Raw genomic sequence first — 20,384 nt, 5'->3', positions numbered from 1 at the left:
TCTTACATTTGCTGTGTAAAAAATTACACCAGGAATTGATATTACAATACAAAGAGAAATACATGCATATATTATATATTAGTATATATATTCAAGAGTTCTGAAAAACATTCAGATAGAGGATGTAAAATCAGTATGAGTGGTATATTTAAAATACCTAATTCCATTAAAAGTAAATTTGTTATGCTCTCTTTCCAGCTCTTTTTACTATTAAAAAGGAAAAACTGCATAATATAGAACAACAAGGAATTTCTACGTGGGAGGTTTTATTTTAATTTAGAGAGACTGAGGATACTAAGGCAAGTAATAAAAAAAAAAAAGGAAGGATGTGGTGAAAATATTTTGCATATATACAAAATTAATGTCAGGTATAAAAATGTTTTAAATAAAACATTTGTTTTCATATTGAACAGCTGAAAAATCTAGCTATTGCCTTTTCCTGACAACTAAGGCTGTCATTATCATTCACTGAAAGAGTATTCAAAATTTAAAAGAAACAGGATTTAATTACATTGTTTGATCCTTTACACAGCTTGTTATGGCTCATACACAGTTATGTATGGTTCAAAATCCAGGCCAGTTGGTTTCTTACCCTTAGCTCAACATGCAGTCACATTAGATTACCTTCAGGTTTTCGTTTTGGCTTTTATTGCCTTCACTATAATTGGACATTTTACATAGACTGTACTCTCAATTCGTTTATATTTGGCACTATATTGAAATACACTTGTCATTGTTAACCAGCATCCAACAATTATGATAATTTGACATACCATTTTCAAAGTTATATTGAATTTTCTCTTCTTATAGACACTAATTGCATATTTGAAGTGATGGATCTTGTTCTCTCAGAAGCATGCATCTGGATCCCTTATTTATCATTACTTGAGAAAGAGGTATGACCTTATTTCTTCCATTTCTTAGGTTTTCAGAAATGCATAAACAGTGCAAACAAACATAAATCATGTTCCATCAACTAACTTATAAAATCATTTACATGGAAACTGGGTAATTCTGTCCTGTTTTCTGCCCAGTAAGTTAGTGCTTAAGAAACTCAGGTGGAATAGAGAAATTGGACTGAATTAGCTCATACTTGAAATAATACATCATATTTGGCACGATTATTAAGCTTCTGCATATGCCTGAGGAACTACAGGGATGTGTTATTTAGCCTTTTCACCTGAAAGCATTTCCGTCTTGTCTTTGTGCACATCCCTGTGCCATTTTACAAGCCTCTCCTCCAATCCCTGGTGGGAGTCTTTGACTCCTATTCATTTGCAACACTTCTGCTGTCAGAAATGTGTTGTGGGAGATAACAAATGAGTGACATTGAAAAGAATCCCATCTGTGCGATTGGACATACCAAGTTCATCCAGAACCTGCTGCACACCGGTGGCACTACCCCTCCCAGCTCTGGCTCTGGCACAGGAGGGGAACAGCACAAAGTGCCATGAACATCCAGGCAGCTGAGCTCCCAAATGGTTCCCCTGCTCTGCCGAGCTCTGTGTCCTCCCTTGCCATTGGGTGCACATTAATAAACACATTTTCATTGTGAATGAATGAATGAATGACAGCTGGGAGACTTACAGTACTCAAAACAACCATAAACAACCTTTTTGTGAGAGGAGGATGAGGAGAAACTGTGTTGCTAGAACAGCTGAAAGTAAGAAGTTTTTCATAAATGTGTTAGTTCACGAAAAAGTGGTGATGGACTGAAATCTGATCCCCGTTACCCCCAGTGTACATGGGAACTTGACCTGGAACTCTGATTACAGAAAACATTTGCTTTGAGCCCCCAGAATTTCAAGCAGAGAACTATTTGAATGACTGTTGCCATTAGTTAAATAAACATCAGTAACACACTATTTTCAACCCTTAATAATTAAGTTTTGCTTGGCACTTCTATGTAACCACCATGCTGAGTACTATCTCACTGAAGACTAGACATTTGGAGGTGTAAGGAATGGTAGAGCAGAAACTTTAAATTTTCATCATGACATCTCTCACCACGTTTTTAAAAAGCCCACGTCAATTAAGGGAAGTATGCTTTGAAGAACTTCCTGCAATTTTTATTTAGCTTAGAGATATAGTTATTTAGCATTTCAAATAAGCCATGAAGTGCAGAAAATGGCCAGTAGCAGCTAAATCCTGGAAAGTAGAATTTTAAGTAGGTTTCTACAGTTAGAAAACTTAAGGAAATGTTCAGTTACTTGCAGTTACCAAGAAGGGTAATGAACATTTATAGGTCTTTAAAAGCATGTCATGTCACAAAATCCATATTAACAGACTCATTGGAAAGACATCTGCTGTATTCAGTGACTTCTGCATTACGAACTCTGCAAGCAGTTCTGAGATTCCCCACACTTTTAAGCAGGTGGCAGTGTAGGTTCAAGAGACATAGCTTTTTCCTGCAGCTGATAGAAATCATGCTTTCCAATTTTCCCATTTATCTCAACTTAAGGTAAAAATATACAGCACTATTACTAGGTTCCTATCTAGATGGGAACAGGCACGAACTTTGAAATGCACCTCTTTGTTGACTCAACAGAATTCCATTATTTCCAGATGCAGCTTTGTGAGCTTTATTTCTCAGAATGAGACACTGCAGTAAGAGACATAACCTCTCCTCTTTAATATGGCAGCAGGAAGACCTGTCTTTTGAAGGGGTTAGGTGATCTTATAGTGCAGTGATTCAGCATCAGCGCTCAGTGTCTCATGATAAATGTTGATAGTTTTAATAAAAGCAAATACAGCGCCCTTCCTTCTACTGAACCTTAATTTATGCCACTGACACAGACTCAGCAGCTAAGGAAATAAGGAATTTAGTTTACATTTGCAACTTTGGGTTGCCCTTTCAGTTATTTCAATCTTTTGTGCATAAAATGTTGCATTATCTAGTGCAGGATCACTAATAAGGTTGATTTTAACAACTTTGACAGCGACATGGATGGTGGGATGGAGTGCAACCTCTACTAGCCTAAGGATGACACTCAGCTGACTAGGCTAGAGAGAAGCAATGCCATCCAGAAGGTTCTTGAGAGGCTTGAGAGGTGGGCCACATGAACCTTGTGAAGTCCAACAGACCAAGAACAAGGTCCTGCATCGGGGCAATCCCAAGCACAAATACTGCTGAGCAGAGGATGGATTGAGAGCAGCCCTCAGGGAAAGGTGCTGCTGGCAGACAGGAAGCTGGACATGAGCTGGCAATGTGTGCTTGCAGCCCAGGAATCCTAACACCTCCTGTACTGCACCAAAAGCAGCATGACCAGCAGATCGAGGGAGGTGATCCTCCCCCTCTGCTTTTTAAGACCCCTCCTGGAGTGCTGTGTCCAGGGTCAGGGGGTCATCCTCAACAAGAAGGACATTGACCTCTTGGGGCAAGTCCAGAGGGAGCCATAAAAGTGATCAGAGGGACGGAGGACCTGTCCTATGAGAGAGTTGGAGTTGTACAACCTAGAGAAGAGAAGGCTCCAGGGAGATGTTACCGTACCTTCCAGTCCCTAGAGGGAGCTTGCACGAGAGCTGGAGAGGCACAATTTACAAGGACATGTAGTGATAGATCTTAAACTGGGAGAGGGCAGGTTTAGATATTAGGAAGAAATTCTTTACTGTGAGGGTGGTGAGGTACTGCAAGATGTTGCCCAGAGATGCTGTGGACACCCCACGCCTGGATGTGCTCAAGGTCAGGCTGGGTGGAGTTTTGAGCAACCTGATCTAGTGGAAGGTGTCCATGTCCATGGCAGACAGGTTGGAACTAGATGATATCTAAGTTCCCTTCCAAGCACAACCATTCTATGGTCTTCTATATTTTAAAATTTTATATAGTCTATTTAATTTCTATTTTTTTCAGATACATCCTACCCTATTAAACTAAAATAAACAAACAAAATGCAACAGCTGAGTTTCATTTAATGAACAGTATGTGGCTTTGATCTCTTGCTAATGTGTGAACAGAACAATCCTTTTTTCAGAAACATTTTTTTTTAAAGATGACTAGACACATGGTAACAGTAGTTGTCATGAAGCTGTAGGTTTTTTACTTGGAGATATGAAAAATGTGTGCGTGTACAAATACTCCCGTGGAAGTGAAGCAGTGTTCAGGTGCACTGGATCTGTGGCAGGACTTAAAAAATACAGATGAACCTAAAACTGAAGAAAGAACAATAGTTCCTCTTATTTTGGGAGTGCAGGATGGGTAAAAATCCCAGCTTCTTTGCAGGAATTGATTTTCACAGCGCTGAAAGTCAAGTTCTTCATGTTCAGGTGGAACTTGTGCATCAGCTTCTGCCGGGTGCCTCTCCTCCTAGCGGTTGGCACCACCGACGAGAACCTGGCCCCTTCCTCTCGACTGTCGATATTCCCGCAGGGTGCTGAGACCCCGGCTCAGCCCCAGTTTGGGGGCTGGGTGCCCGGGCAGGGCGGAGGGCAGGGCGGAGGGCAGGGCGGAGGGCAGGGGCGCAGCCCCGCGGGCAGCGGGAGCGCCGGCTGCCGCCCGCAGGGCCTGCCCGCGCCGCGCCAGCGCCGCCCGCGGCGGGAGCGCGCATCGCACCGCACCGCACAGCATCGCACCGCGCCGCGCCGGCAGCGCCGCTCCGCAGCCCCACGCGTGACAAAGGCACCGCGCCGACACCCCCGCCCCGCACGGCGCAGGGCCCGCGGCCAGCACGCCGCTCGCAGACACACACACAGCCCGGTCCGCAGGTCCCGCCCGCCCCGCGGCAGCCCCGGCCCCGCGCCCCGCACACGCCCCGCACACGCCCCGCGCCCCCCCGCGCCCCCGCATGCGCAGCGCGGGCGCGGAGCTGTCCGAGCGCTGAATCCGGGCGCTCCCGCCCGCCCCATTCCAGCACAGCCCGGGGCTCCCGCCCCGCTCCCGCCGTGCCCACAGCCCCCCTCCCTCACATCCTCCCGCCCTCCCCGGCAACGCCGACGCTTCGCTACCCAAAGAGGGGGAAAGCAGAGCGACCCGGTAGCCCCACCACCGTTCATAAATACTAATTTTCAGCGAAAGGGGAATAAAACATATCGACAACAGAACTGCTCTCAGCGCTGTTCCCTTTTGCCTGATGCTCCTCGCATAGTTGGGTTTTCTCCTCCTCTCTTTCCCTTTTTTTCCCTTTTCTTTCCATTTCTTTTCTTCTTTTTGCTTGTTTGTTTTTCCCCTCTCCATCACCAAAAGCAAGTCGGGGGAACGACTGTGTCTGATGCCTTATCTCTTTTGTGCTGACTGCTGGAGATGAGCCTAGGCTTGACCTGACCATGATTCCAAGGACTGGCACTTCTCTTTTACCCCCACTTTGTAGAGATCCAGACCTTCTCTTCCTGATTGTCAAGAAAATTAAATTTTTGCTGAATTTGGAAATCTAGGCAGCAGCAGCTTACTTTTTCCCTGCATCTCTCTGGAATCGTTTCTGGGATATTTCCAAATCATCACAGAAAGCAGGAGGAATGAACCGGCAGCTAGTGAAAATTTTGACAACCTTGTTTGCATTTTTCTTAGAGACAAACCACTTCAGGTAGGTGATACCACTCTGTAATAATATTTGTCAAAAGGTCTTGAGAATCGTAACTATAAAGATACTACGTCACAATAACCTAGTTTGTTTGCTGTATTTGAGTGTTTTGTGTTCATTCTATACAGACTATCCCTTTTACACTCAGAGACTCGTTGCTTGGTAACAAACACGAAAAATAATAATCTCAAGTTTGGGTGATTTATTTTCCATTTTCTGATACAAAGATGTGGGTTTTTTTTCACTGTATACCAGTGCAGCTAAGAACATTTTCTTCAGCTTTTCTTCCTAAATGCAAATTCTCTGCTCCTGGCAAAGGTTGTTTAGGAAGTTGCTTTGGTTCCCTCCTCTTCAGTCTTTGGAAATGATTGTACCGGTTTTGTCAGGGATGTAGTTATTTGAAATTAGAGAACCAGCCCTCTAATTTTGGGAAAACCCAGGATCAGACTACTATTTTGTTCACCTAAAGTCCCAATGTTTTTGCTTTTTTTAAATGTTTCATGTGCTTTTGCTCCAGCTGTTGACTTTTTTGTGGTGCTAAGCAAACAGGTCAGTCTTTTTAACCAGAATAGCATTTTAGATGAGTTTCATTATGGGACTGTATGCTGCTGTGCATCTGCACGTACAGATGAATCTACACGTAAAAGTGTTGTTCTAAGAGTAATGAGGGGTACATATAGTGACAGGGTGAAACTGTTTCTATTTGTGAGCCTGGCTTCACAACACGACTCATAACTAGTGGGCTCTGAATGAAAACAGAAGTAATTTTTATATGAATAAGTGTACTGTCTTAATTTTCCAGTTCTTATTTTCTTAACTGAATTATTTCACTATTTTAGTTGGATAGATCATCTGCTGTGTATTAAATATTTAAAATATTTGCAATGGTACCCTGTCATTGACAAAAGCAAAAGGAAGCAACCGCCTCCTATAAATGGAACCTGAAAAAAATGTGTGGAATCACACCACGAGAATTTACTATCACCTTGCCTTTTAACAATTTGAGTGAATTGCTTCTCTTCTGTAGCGAGAGAGGGTTTGATATTTTCTTCTCCTTTCAGCTGATCGGATATATATCTGATATTTTTATACTTGCATGTAGATGCATGAAAATACCCCATGAAACACTCCTGAAACTGAGAGGCTCCCTTTGGACAAATATTTAAACAGAGAGTGGTTAAGAAGTCAGAGTCAGAATTACTTTTAATTTAGCTCAAAGATAAAGTGGAAACAGACACAATGAAATTGGTTATTTAAGACTTAAGATAATGTTTTACTATTAAATCTGTGCCTCTACACACCAAATATGACCGTTTTCATCCTAGTTTCTTTTTCCCTGGGGAACAACCATGGGGAACTCCTAAATTGTCTTTCTCTGCAATGTGTTATGTGTTTGCAATATGCAATGTGCTGTGTGCACAGCATTTCACACACATGATATCGTACCAGAAGTTTTCCCTTAAATCCTTGAAACAGACGTGTTCAATGAACTTGCATATGAATAGCACCTGGTGATACTAAATTTTATTATTCAATGCTCATGGCGTGGGGGTGAAACTCCCCTAAGATCAGTTGTGAATGACTCCAGAACCCTTTTTGCTGTGTTGGGAAGGAATCTGGACACTCATTAGCATGAATTAAATATTTTTTGGGTATCATCTGTAAAAAACAATTAAATTTTTTCTTTTTCATCTGTATCTTTCTCAGCATTAACAAATCTGGTATTTTTCAGTGTTGCTTGTTAAGTGTTGTTGGCTGTTGTTTGGAAGTTTAAGACCACCTTAAACCAGTGTTAACATTTTAACAGCATCCATGCAATTAAAATAATGATATAAAATAGGATATCAAATCCACTCTAAGATGGATCTACTCATTAAGGTGAAGAGGGAATTGAATCTTCTAAAGTCTTAAAACTAGAATGAATTTATTTTTAAGGCTAAGGCTTTTTCTGAATAGAAAATTGTGTTCATGCATGATACCTGAAACTTGTCTTTATTTCTAGAATAAAGTTTTCAGATGAAAGGTAGAGTATGTTGCACTGTAAAAACATTAATTTCTACCTTCACTGAGTTGAGACAATTTTATTTAGTTATGTAATTTCTCCATGACTTGAATACAATACGAGCTAAATATTAGCTAATGGTGGCTAATAATTTATTTAGGACGACTTTCTGTAAAGAACATGATTCAAGATCTGGAAAATCCCCCTCACAGACCCTGTCTCCTTCAGATTTTTTGGACAAATTGATGGGAAGGACATCGGGGTATGATGCTAGAATCAGACCAAATTTTAAAGGTAAGTTTTCAGAGACTTCTAATTAATTAATTAAGTTTGGGGTAAATTATAGGTTTTGAGGGGGTTTTAACCTCTGGGTTTAGATTATGTTTTCAATAACTTCACTTTTCCAGTGTTATAGTGCCATGGAAAATGGCTGATCCATGGGGTGGACTAGGAGGCAGAGCAGTGTAGGTGATAAGGGTCCAGAGCTTGAAACCCTTCTTTTGACATGACAATAATGTTCAGCTGTCAGAAAATGCTCCTGAAGACCTTTCTAATTTAACGTAGTGAATAGGATTATGGGCTTCAGACTAAAACCAAATGAGATGACTTGTTTCTGAAATTTTTAAGTCACAAAGACAATATCATTTAAACTTTCATGCTGAGATATTGCCTTCCTTATAGCAGTGTCTGAAGAGAAAAAAATCTATGTTTTCTTTCAACTTGAAGAAAGAAAAATCTTCTTCCCCAAGGTAGGGGGAACTCAAAGAATATACACAGAAGATTTTATCCTGCAAATGCTGAATGAATGATAAAAAACAATGGCTCAGGATCCCTATAAAATATAGAAACTGTATTTTGTTTGGTACTTCTATGACAGCTGCCTTTTCTTCCAAAATTTGGGCTGAATTGTGGAACACCATCACCACCATCCCAGCACTAAGAAGGCTGTGTACTGGAAGCTTCTTTTGCAAACATTATTACTCAAAGCAAATTTTCCTTGCTGTAGTCCTATAAATCCCTATAGAAGAGAACACAGAATATCTTGTGGCTTTCTATGAAAGGAGTTGGGAGAGAAGTTTTCATGGCCAATATTTAGCATTTTGGGAGAGTCCTGTAATTCCACCAAAATCATCTCCTCTATGCCAATTTAACACGCAGAACACAGTTTTACTTTGAAAACTGACAGAATGCTTTCTCCCTCAACAAATCTCATGGCAATGTACATTTGCAACTCATCTCTATTAGCTCTGGCCATTGAAATGCATTTTTTCCTATATTAAGCCTTTTTAGCAGTACTGTGAAGGTTGATAATGGCTGGAAAAAATAATCATTTGTTAGCCAGTGGATGAACTGTAAGGAGAGAAGAAGCTCACATGTCAATGAGAAAAGTGTTTAATTAAATTTAGATCAAAGATTGGTTTCTTCTCTCTGTTCCACATGTGCAAATTACAAGATTTAGAACAAAGTGCCTTTTTTTGACTGCTTCCTATGCCTGAGCGAGGAGCAAACCAGTATGGATTTCAGATCCAAAGGTTTGAAAGCTGACAAATTAAGAAAACCGAGTCAGTGAAGTCTAAAGTCTTAATTTCAGAGTATTTTTCAAAGTGCTTATTGAGTTCCTGAACTGGTGTCCACATCAGCTTATAATAAGCAATATTGCATTAGTCTCTCACATTAATTTTGTGTGTTTGCATGAGTATCAATGAAATTTTAGAGAATGTAAATGAAGGTAGAAATTGCCTGAATTGAGCACAATATCAATCCTTAAGCACATTTTCCTGCTCTTTAAAGAGGAAAGGGCAGGGAGGCGGGGTGGGATGTGCACTAAAACTCATCTCTTGTATTTCAGACAAAAACAGTAATAGCAACAGTCCCATGTACACACATGGCTTAGAGACAGCTCTGCACTGCTCCCCAGTATGTGCCTACAAACCTTTCAGGAAAGCACAGGAGGCAGGCTCATGGCTTTGCTCCCCTGACACTGAAGTGTGTGGAGCAGGCATCGTGTGCTGCACATTGAGCTGTTTGACAGACACTTCTCCCCTCTGAGTCCTGTATTTTGTTTGCATTCCCAAAGTGAAGTTGCTGCCTGTTGACACGTATGAGACTTTACTGGGAATAAGGCATCTGCCATATCTTAGTTTTTGATTTATTTATTGAGTCACACTCCAGGGCAGGATGGTACTTTGTGGTAGTTTGAACTGGCAAATAGATCTTCAATTCTTTCTCATAATTTCATGTCTGTGAGCTCTCCCTGAGCTCTCAGTCTTCTGGTGAGGGGCCTGAAAGTTCTCCTTGTTCTTTGCTGCGTTCATTTGAATGGTATTTCAGACCAGAGTTTAGAACTAGAGAGTTAAGTAATGCAGTTTTGAACTTCACATCACCAGTCAAAACCCTGCCATGCAAAAACCCTGTGTATTAGTCAATATCCATGTTTTTGTTGTTTAAGTCTCAGCAACGTTTCAAAGAAATGGAAAATACTAATTATTCTGTATTACATACTTCTCTTTTTTAAAGAATAAGGACAGCTGCAAAGGAGTCAAAATAAATTTATTTTGCTTGAAGTTAGTATGATAAAGATTATTTTTTTTACTGAGTCTTTGTCCATAATAAATTGTTCTGGTTTTTAACATTTAAATATACATTTAAGATAATTTTGGGGGGAAGGCCTATTGCACAATACTGATGTTCTAAGTCATATAAATGGAAGAATATATGAAATGCTGAATGAGTACCTGATTCATAACATTTTTCATATATTAAGGAAAGAACTTTTTATCATAAAAGGCTACTGGAGCAATGGTTTAAACTAGGGATCTTCTGCCTGGTTTTGATTTTAGGCTGGGGATATTTGTTTACTATCTTTCAGAAATGACATTGTGACTCAAGATAGTTGTGCCACCTTCAGAATCTCTTCATAGGGTCTTGAGGGGCAGCTGTTTGAGGAGTGGCTGAGGGCACTTGGTCTGTTCAGCCTGCAGAGGAGGAGGCTCAGGGAAACCTCATTGTGGTCTTCAGCATCCTCATGAGGGGAAGTGGAGGGGCAGGCACTGGTCATTTGTCCCTGGTGAGCAGAGACAGGACCCGAGGGAATGGCCTGAAGCTGCATCAGGGGAGGTTTAGGGTCAATATTAGAAAAATATTTTTCACCCAAAGGGTGGTTGTGCACTGGAACAGGCTTCCCTGAGAAGTGGTCACAGCACTAAGCCTGGGAGAGTTCAAGAAGCATTTGGAAATGCTATTGTCACTGTAGGACACGAAAGAACACATGCACATACCACTCTCAGGGTGAAGAAGAAAAGAGGTAGTTTATTTTCTGACTCTAACATTTATAGTTTTACAAAGGTGACAGTGGATTGGAGGGTGACAGTGACACCTCTCCACTGACACTGGTTTAACCAACAGTCTATCAACTCTCTCCTCCTCCATAAAGGAATGCAAAAACAACGAGTTGTTTACAGAAAGTGTGTGAGAAAGTTCTCCACAAGAATGTCAGCATCAGAAGGCTTTAGAGAATCTCAAAGAACCAGGGTGACATGCTATCAAGCACATGGTGGGATTCTCTTGGCCCCTGAGCAGGGCCAGGAGTTGGGCTTGATGATCCTGATGGTCTCTTCCCACTCAGTGATTCTCTGCTTCTACTCATGCATTTGTCTAGCTTTTTCTGCTTTAGACCAGTTACACAGCCTTTTCTGAGTCCACTACAGGGAGTTTAAAGTGTCAGAAAACTCTGATTTCATGGAAATGCAACTGAGTAGAACACATTTATCTTATGCCACTGATTATACAATAATTAAATGTACTTTTATGACTAGTTTGAATTACTGGAAAACAGCAGCTATTAGATTAATTTTTGAAATAAAGGCTATGCACTCTAAAGAGAGAGGAAAATGCTACTGGAACAAGGTGTTTTATCCAGATAAAGCATTTCTTCATTAGTTACTACTTTTTCCTATCTTTTTCTTGCAAATTAAAAAATTCAGGAAGATAGTGGGAGAGCAACAGGTGAATATATAAACATTTAGACATCAACAACAGGAGTTCTTTGGTTGTAATTTTTTTTGTGGCTGGTCTTTTTTTGGTTTTGCGCTTGTTTTTTTCCCAGCAATGTTGTATAATGAAAGATACTTTCTCTTTTGTATTGTTCTGTCTTATACAATCATTCGAATACAGAAAAACAGATTTCTTTTTCTTTTTGATTTCAAGTGGTTGGACACAAAATGTCCAGACACTAAGAGGGGATCTCCCTAATGAAAAGCCAAAAGGAAGTTGCAGAGTGACAGCTCTCAAAACTGCCCTTCTTTAATTATCACTCTGTCAGATATTTAATGCACACTTTTTCATCTTCCACTAATCTTTCATTGAACTGGAATAGGCTAATAATTTGTGTAAGGACACAGAGGGGAATAATTTTAAACATGAATATGGAGGCTACACTCTATTACTAACTGAAGTCCCTGAGAGTCTTTCTGTTGACAACAAATGTATGCTTATGGTCCTGTGAGTTGATTTGTAGTTTCTTCTTCAATTATAATATCAGTTGAGCATGGCTTCTGAAATATAATAAAAGGTGAAGCGTGGAAAATGCATTTTTACTTTATTAAGATTAATTTTCTATTATTTGTTGGTAAAACATGAGAGAAGCAATGTCTTTGACTTTCTCCAGTGCTCACTTAGCACATTCTTGGCTAGTTTCATAACAGAGGTGCTCTACACCGCTATTTCCTCCTTTTTTTAAACTGTGAAAGCTTTCTCATTGATAGAAACAAGGGATGGTGAAGAGGTATCTTAGCTTAGTGTACATTCAGCTAGGCTCAAGAGCACTGCATGTAATGCCTGGATACAAGGGATCAATCTAAAACTGAATTGCAACGTGAGATGTGGGGCTAATGGAGAGCCAACTTGAATTTAACATTTCCAAGTAGGTGTTGATCTTCAGAGGTTACTAAATATTTCAACTTTTTAACACTTTCATCATCTACCACCACTAAAAATTGAAATGCAATCTAGGAATTATCAGACAGAAAAAACTCCATTATCTATAGGCACTGTTATGTCCATTATGCCAAATACTTTAAGTAGCAGGCTGGCTGCCATGCCCATGCAGGGGAGCTGGTCACCAAGAACTGCAGAAGTGTCATCTTCAGGTACAGGAAACATTTACAGTGAAGATGATAGTGATTTTCTTTGTATTGAATTTCATTCCATGTTTTAAACTCCGTCTGATTGAATCATTATTTACAAAAGATTATTCTGATTTTTTATGGAATTACATGAAGGTGTGCAGCAATAGTGCCTGTTAATGTTACCCTCATGACTGGATGGTGCAATACAGTGTGAAGTAACTTTCTCAAAAAGCTGCTGCTTTGTCAATGATGCAGTTTGGGGGTGTAGGGCCATAGTTGTAAAAGATTAGTCTGTGATTACAGCAGTGTAATGGCATTTTCATGCCGAGTCTGTGGGTTTATATTTGAATAATAAACATGGACTAAGTAATTTACTGACAATTAGCCTGACAACTGTTACAGGAAATGGCTTATACACTTTAATACTTTAACTCCTTGGCAGCAAGGATCAGGTTTTCCCATATGTTCAAACCCATTGCTTACTTATTTGGCCTCTTGAATTGACCAGTAAAGAAATGTTTAAAAAACATGAATGGGAAAAACTGAATGACATCTAAGGGTGAAATTAGTGGCATCAAGCTTAATAAATAAAAGCAGTTTTCATGCACATGATAAGAGGATCTATCTGCAAAAGTTGACCCTTATTTAGGCATGTAAAAGTTGACAAACATACCAAAGATAAGCTGCAGGACTGCAGCAATTTGTTCTCCAGGGGTTAATAACCTTCCCACTCCACTTGGCAATAATTACTGGCCCTGAAGTCAGATGTGGTGAATATCCTGTACTGCTGGGCTTTTCTTCACAAAGGTCCAAGTTCAAAGGCTCAGAGGGCCAAGTCCAATGGAGACTCAAATCTTGTTCAGGCAGAGCAGTGTGCTGTAAGAAAGGACACATTATTGCTGCATTCAAGTTTTAGGGCATGGGATGAGGATGCTTTACAGGAGAAGGGCAACTAATGGGACACTTTTCAGATCTGTCCAGACTCCCTAAATATAGTTGCTTGAGATGTCCAAGCATATATTATTAGGAAGGTATTTATTTTCTGTCTTGAAACACATCTAAAACTCTGCAATGTTTTCAGATAAAGCCATGTACACACACCTCATTGCACAGCAAGATGCTGCACAAGGATACTTACCCACAGGACATGGGGTTTATTTGGTTTACTTTTCTTCAACTGCAAAAACGAAGCTAAGGAAATGATGCCCTGTCTCTGCCCTAGGTATGCACATTTTCAGGCAGAAGGAGCCTCTTAACTGCATTTTTTTTTAAACTGCTAGGGGAACAAAAAAGGGCTATGAAGCTTGCAGTTCCTCCTCTCTTTCTTTAATTTCAGGTTCTTTCTCAGAACATGAAGAGGCTGAATGAGTTGCATGGCTAGTTAGGTTATGTCCAGGCTACAAGACAAACGGGGCCAGACAGCAAGCTCAAGGCACCCCTGATTAGCTACCCTGCTTGGCTTTTTGCTCGTCCCCTGGATCTCTTTCTGAGCTGCCCACAGCCAGCTGCTCCCAGGGCAAGCCAGAAAGGCTGTGAGCACACAGCAGGGTAAAGCATAAGCTAACCAATGCTGCCTGGCATCCAAGCTGAGGATCAGTCCAGGTCTTCTTTGCATATAAATGTTTGGCATCAGTCATCTGTACTGTATTGGTGTGTTGCCTTTATTCAGAACCAATTATTTAATTGAGAGATATCAATAGATTGGGCTCTTGTCATGGAATATTATTTTGCTGCTGCTGCATAAACTGAAAAGAGGATTTCTGAAAAACAAATGTCAAAGCAGAGCCAAAAGACCTTTTGTATCAAAGGAGTAGATGCTATTGTTTTGATCATATTCTAATATAAGTGTAATGTTTTTATCACATCCAGCGTCACATTCACACTTTTTTTTTATGTAGTTGAAGCCAAGGCCCTGGGGTCACTCATTAAGGATCTTGTTGTGTTTTGGCTATTTTAGAAAGCATGCAGTATATATTTAGAACATATAAAAACATGTACATTAAATTTACTATAAGTATATACATTTACAATCTACAAATCTATTTTACATGGTTACTAGAAAAATGAATTAATAAACCAGAAATATGCAGTTTTATTAGACAGATTCAATACTTAATTTTTTCCTCTGTAGAGTTCCATAGAATCCTAGAATAGTTTGGGTTGGAAGGGACCTTAAAGATCATCTAGTTCCAACCCCTCTGCCACAGGAAGGGACACTTTCCACTAGACAAGATTACTCAGATCTCAGGCCAACCTGGCCTTAACTTCTCTGGACAACCTGTTCCAGTGCCTCATCACCCTCACAGAAAATAATTTCTTTCTAATATCTGATCTAAACCTTCTCTCTTTCAGTTTAAAGACATTATCACTTTGTTGTCATCATATTGCAAAGCTCTCATACCTTCTCAGCCATGTCTCACAGGCAGCTCCTCGCAGCACTGACTCCTTCTCCTTCACACCTCCATCTCTCTCCACAGCACAACCAACAAACCCCAGCTCTCTCCTCACCCAGCTCACCCACTCTTTCATAGCACCCATCCTTACTGGACACAGCTGTGGCCTGTTAAGGGCAGGCTGTTCCTGTCTTTGGTGATCAGTACAGCTGCAACCCCTCAGGTGTGAGACCACTTGCTGCCCTATTCTCTTACATTCTAACCCTCCACAGCTCTTGTCCTGTCACTACCTGTCCTTGTAAATGTCCCTCTCTATATTTCTTGTAGCCTTACTTAAGTTAGGCTGAAAGGCTGCTCTGAGGTCTCCCCAGAGCCTTCTCTTCTCTAGGATGAGCAACCCCAAGTGTCTGAGCCTGTTCCCATAGAAGAGGTGTTCCAGCCCTCTGTTCACATTTGTGGCCCATCTTTGGACCTGTTCCAACTAATCTATGTCTTTCCTGTGCTGAGGGTGACAGAGCTGGATGCAATATTTCAGGTGGGGTCTCATGAGAGCAGAGAAAAGGAAGGACAGTGCTGTCCCTCTCCATGCAGCCTGGGACAGGGTTGGCTTTCTGGGCTGTGAGCACACATTGGTCACGTGCAGCTCTTTCTCCTTTCTCCTCAGAGCTGTTTCCCATCCCTTCTCTGCCCAACCTGTGCTGTTGTTTGGCACTGCCCCACATACAGGACCTTGCCCTTGGCCTCATTGAACCTCATGAGGTTCACACAGGCCCACCTCTCCATCCTCTCAGGAACCCTCAGGATGGCATCCCTGCCCCCAGTGTGCTCACCCCACCTCCCAGCTGGGTGTGTGTCCCACTGTCCATGTCGCTGACAAAGACATTCAGCAGCACCCGTCCCAATACTGACACGAGCTGTTGGACTTGGACATTGAGCTGTTGACTGCCACTCTAGCAGGATTGATGAAAGAGGTTCCTGCTCTCCAGGGTCCCTTATCACTGTACTCAGGGCTCTCTAATCTCTCCTGGTACTCCTCAGGCATCTCCTGGCTGTGTCACTGGCACCCAGATGAAGCAGCAATAGTGGGCTGTACGAGGGTAAGCAGCTCACCTCTCTTGAGAGCACAAGGGTCCTCCCTCCTCACCTCGTGGAGGAGTCACCCACTGTCCCTTTTCTCAGTGCACAGGCTGTTACACAGGGAGCAGATGGAGCTGCCTTACTCCAGCAGCAATCCTGATCTGACAGGTCTTTCCTCTTCACTCTCCAGAGCAGTGAGTGGTTCTGTGATAGCATATCAGCCTTCAGGTGAAGTCTCATCCTCCTGCAGGTCCTTGCCTGTCCAAACTTCCATTCTTCATTACTGCCCCCTTCTCATTTTGGTGGTTCTTGACTGTGGGTACGGGTAAATCTCTGATTAAGTAGTTCAAAAATATATGTTTGACAATTCAGCTCCCAAATAAGCATTTCACAGTCTTTCACAGAAATGTGTGATTTAAAGTCTGCAGAGAGGAGCCCCCCCATATGATGCAGGCAGGGTGGTACAGGATCTGGCAGAACTCTAAGATGAAGGGTGCACCATGTATGGCATAAATAGTGAGCTGTCAATGTAATAAACACCATGTCCATGATTAAAATTCTAAATTTATAGAAATATACAGGCTCTGATACTGGACACTGTGCAAGATCTAAGCCACACATACATGAGAGAGAAGTGTAATTCCCCAAGCATTCAGTTACTTATGAGGGTTAAATAAGAGCAGCCTTTTGGCTTATTTGAACTGTGCCAGCTACTAGAAATCCTCAAGTATTGCCAGGGAATGAAGACGTTATGATTACCCCTGATACATCAACTCCATGTTAGCATTTCATGAGTCAATAAAAGAAGAAAGCATTTAAAATAGGACTTAGGTGGAATATGAGCCCACAAACAAGCCCCATGCCCCCCTCCAGAAATGTCTGGTCCACCAGCTTTGTAACTCTTGGCAGTGCATTACTGTTTTACTTAAAGTCTCTCAGATTCTCTCAGGTTTGCTCTCAAGTGTGCGCAGAAGTGCCCAGTCTGCTTCACAGAGCACCCACCTCTCTCCTAATCCAATTTAGACTCTCTGGTGAGGCACTGCTCCACCTCCATCTCCCTGTATGGACCAGGCATCTCAGAGCCTGCCTTATATTCCACAGGAAAAAGATTCCTCTCAGTGTGGATCTGTAATCACTTAACATGCCATGCTGCCACCCCCAAACAAGTGGTGTCTTCTGGGTGGCCTGACATTCTCTACAATACACAGAAGATTTTCTGGTCCAGTTTTCCCTCAGCTTAAAGAGCTCTCCATCTGATCCAAAGGAGTAGAAATGATTCTAAGAGGTCTATTTTGAAGCAAAGAATTCAAACTTGAGTAAGCCAGGAAAAAATTGCAAAGGGGATGAGACTTTTCAACCTTTCAATGTAGCTGCTTGTCTGAGAAAGGAGAGCCTTTACTCTTGACCACTTTGATGAGATGCACAGAAGTGCCTGTTGTAGCCAGTACACTTGGGAACAACTGATGTGACTGGTACAGAAAATGTTGTGAGGACAGGGTTTGAGAATCAGCACTTCTCTCACATTTCCTGATGATTGCCCTAACCATTAAGATAGAAGTATTTTTAGCAGTAACCACAGCTGCGCTTTAGGATGAATCCCACCTCCTCTGAATAAAAGGCAGTGAGAGACATCCCCCCCCCATTTTCTTAAAAATCCACGGCCTCATAGTCTAAGAGATGCAAGTCAGCATCCCTTCAATCTGAGACAGGCCTTGAAACTCTTAGAAAGGATCCTTTCTGCATGAAAACTCTCAATATTTTGTTATTGGCTACAAAACAGATTGTATTTTAGAAAGAAAAACTGAAATTCTTGACTGATTTTTCAGTGTAAGGTTGTATATGCTGATCTGGGTCAGTGGTCAGAGCAGTGGATCCTGAAGGGAGGTACCTCAAGCCTTCTGAGAATCACAGTTTCAGGAGGGCACACAAAGAGCCAGTTGCAGATTTCTGCTCTCTCCAGGTAGAACCCTGCTGTGCTGAAGCATCATGTTCTGCCCCATGGACCACATGGCTCCTCCACAAGGGCCTGGGTATTCTGCACCAAAGCAGCAGCCACTGCAACTCCATCTGCCTGCCGTGGGGATGAGATTTTTTTTTGGCTGTAATAAACAGTGGGCTGTCTGGAGAAGCACTGTATCAGAATGATGCTCTTCTGCAAAAGATAATAACCTCTACCTGTGTATTTCTGTGTCTCCAAAGCCCAGGGCTGCAGAGAAGCAACTGGGCACAGCTGTGACTGGCTGAATTGTGGGCACTCTCCACTAAGGAATGGTAACCAACACTCAATTGATTAATGCAGCATGAACAAACTCGTTGCTCCTCCACCCCAGGAACACAACTATGGGTTATCTCCCTTGCTTTTGTCCTTGGGGAAATATATCTGAGAAAAGGCTAAATGCTTTCCTTAAACTGACATAATTAGTTAGGGAAAACCTAGGATTAAAATTTACCAGATCAATACTCATTTTGTTAGGCTGCCTCTAATGCCTATGCTCCCAATGTGTGCTGTTTAATGTCTGTGTTTCAGGCTGTGAAACCATGCTATCAGAATTGCTATTTCTTCTTGCACTGCTTACCATGTCTGATAAGGTATTAGTCCTAAATAATAAATAAAACAACAGAACAGCTTGCTCAGAAGGCTGCTAAAAACTCTCACACTGCAATTTAAACCAGCTGTTGAAGAGATGCAAATTACATGCATGGTGCCAAAGCAGGAGCACATGTAAAAATTCCTTTTTTTTCCAGTTGTGAATTTCCCTGTTGCCTGTGCATAAGCACATGTGCATGTGTTTATGCACAGGCAACAGGCAAATTCCCCCTCAGGTTAAACTAGAATGGAAGATGTGTTTACTCCATATAAGTTTCAAAGTGCAGCAGTTTTCCTTTCCAGTGATATCCCATCAGATGGAGCAGAGTGAGGTGTTAAAGCCTGTGGTCAGTCTGGTTATAGGAAACATCCAATAAAAAGCATTTGGGAGTATTTTTCAGCTTTTTGGCTTTGTACCTCTGCAAATAATTTTGCACTCTTCAGATTCATACCCCTGACAGTTTTGGTTTTTGTCACACTTCAGAGGTGTGTTTTGTGTGAGGCAAAGCACACACACAATCTGTTAAAACCAGACTTTAACTCCTTGTTTTTTTAATAAAATATAAATTTGACTTATCAAAGTTAAATATAATTAGGGATAGATTCAATTTAGATGAATATGTTCCTCAGTGTGGACACAGTCTCATTTGGATGACTTTGTAGAAGACCTCTGCTCAGCATGAGTGTTGGTGGTAGAAGCCAGAAAAAGATCATGTGCCTTGACCCTGCAACATGGTTTATGTCAGCAGAGCTCTGAGCCTATGTGAAAGCCACGTGGTGCTCCTCACAGCAATGCAGTGAGCATCCTGCATCAAAGAGCAGATTTCGTATTTATAAAATAAAAAAATAAAAAAAAAGGCAGTCGGTTTAGGAGATGCTGATTTTTTAGGCTGGCAAACAGTTCTCATTCCCCTCCCATTCTTCCAGTCATTTTATGTGTACAAAGAACAGATGACTGAAAAAAATTCTTGTGAAAGACACCTAAGAAGTATCTTAAGGATGTCTTGCAGCAAAAACACAAATTATTTCTTGTGTTTAGGATGTGGGATTCAAGATAGGATATTCCCCAAAGGAAAGGAGATGTGTGAAGGAGAGGGATAGGAGGCTGAGTTAAACAAGCAGCAGATCAGTTGATGGGAACATTGAAGATGAGAGTCAGCATGGAGGAATTAATTTCGAAATTATCTTCTGCACACATTGTGTGAAAATGAGTTGAATTGTAAAGAGGTAAAAAATACTAAATACTTAAAAGGAAAATTTTATTTTGTTAGTGCAAGATCTGGTGGGTGTTTGTGTCAGTGTCTCTGACCTGTTGCTCATTGACATCTATACCAGCTCCTGACCATTTCTGTTGTCATTTGTCCCTGTCACTGAGCCATCCTATTTGTCTAAATCCCATTGTTCACCTGTGTCCCATGTATCATTTGGTGTATAATTCCATATCAGCCATAAATCAATGTCTGCTCTCTAATATTAGTCACCCAACTGCTTTTATAATTCAAGTCCTGCATATGCCTTCAGACAGTAAAACAAGGAAGATTACAAAGAAAAGCTGGTAGAATTGTTAAATAAAATGAATGTCTGAGGCTCAGAGGAACAAGAAAGGAGGTAAAATGGATTCTGAGTCCTTTCTGTAGCCACATGGATAGTTATTGTCTAAACCTGTATTTGAGATTATAGCTGTTG

The 20,384-nt window shown here is 41.3% G+C and overlaps 1 protein-coding gene across 2 annotated transcripts in view; it reads left to right on the top strand.

Annotated features, from left to right (window-relative positions):
• Positions 1-5,448: 5,448 nt before the first annotated feature.
• Positions 5,449-20,384, top strand: part of GLRA2 (glycine receptor alpha 2) — a gene marked incomplete at both ends in the record, with an annotated part of 121,484 nt that continues 106,548 nt past the window's right edge. For both annotated transcript variants that reach the window (XM_084226262.1, XM_084226263.1), the window contains 2 exons: positions 5,449-5,516; positions 7,676-7,809. In XM_084226262.1, the coding sequence (XP_084082388.1) occupies positions 5,449-5,516; positions 7,676-7,809 (202 nt within the window). The remainder of the gene's footprint in view (positions 5,517-7,675; positions 7,810-20,384) is intronic.

Source organism: Fringilla coelebs (assembly GCF_963513975.1).
Source record: "Fringilla coelebs genome assembly, chromosome: 2".
Taxonomy (NCBI): Eukaryota; Metazoa; Chordata; class Aves; order Passeriformes; family Fringillidae; genus Fringilla; species Fringilla coelebs.
This window is presented reverse-complemented; position numbering and strand designations above follow the sequence as displayed.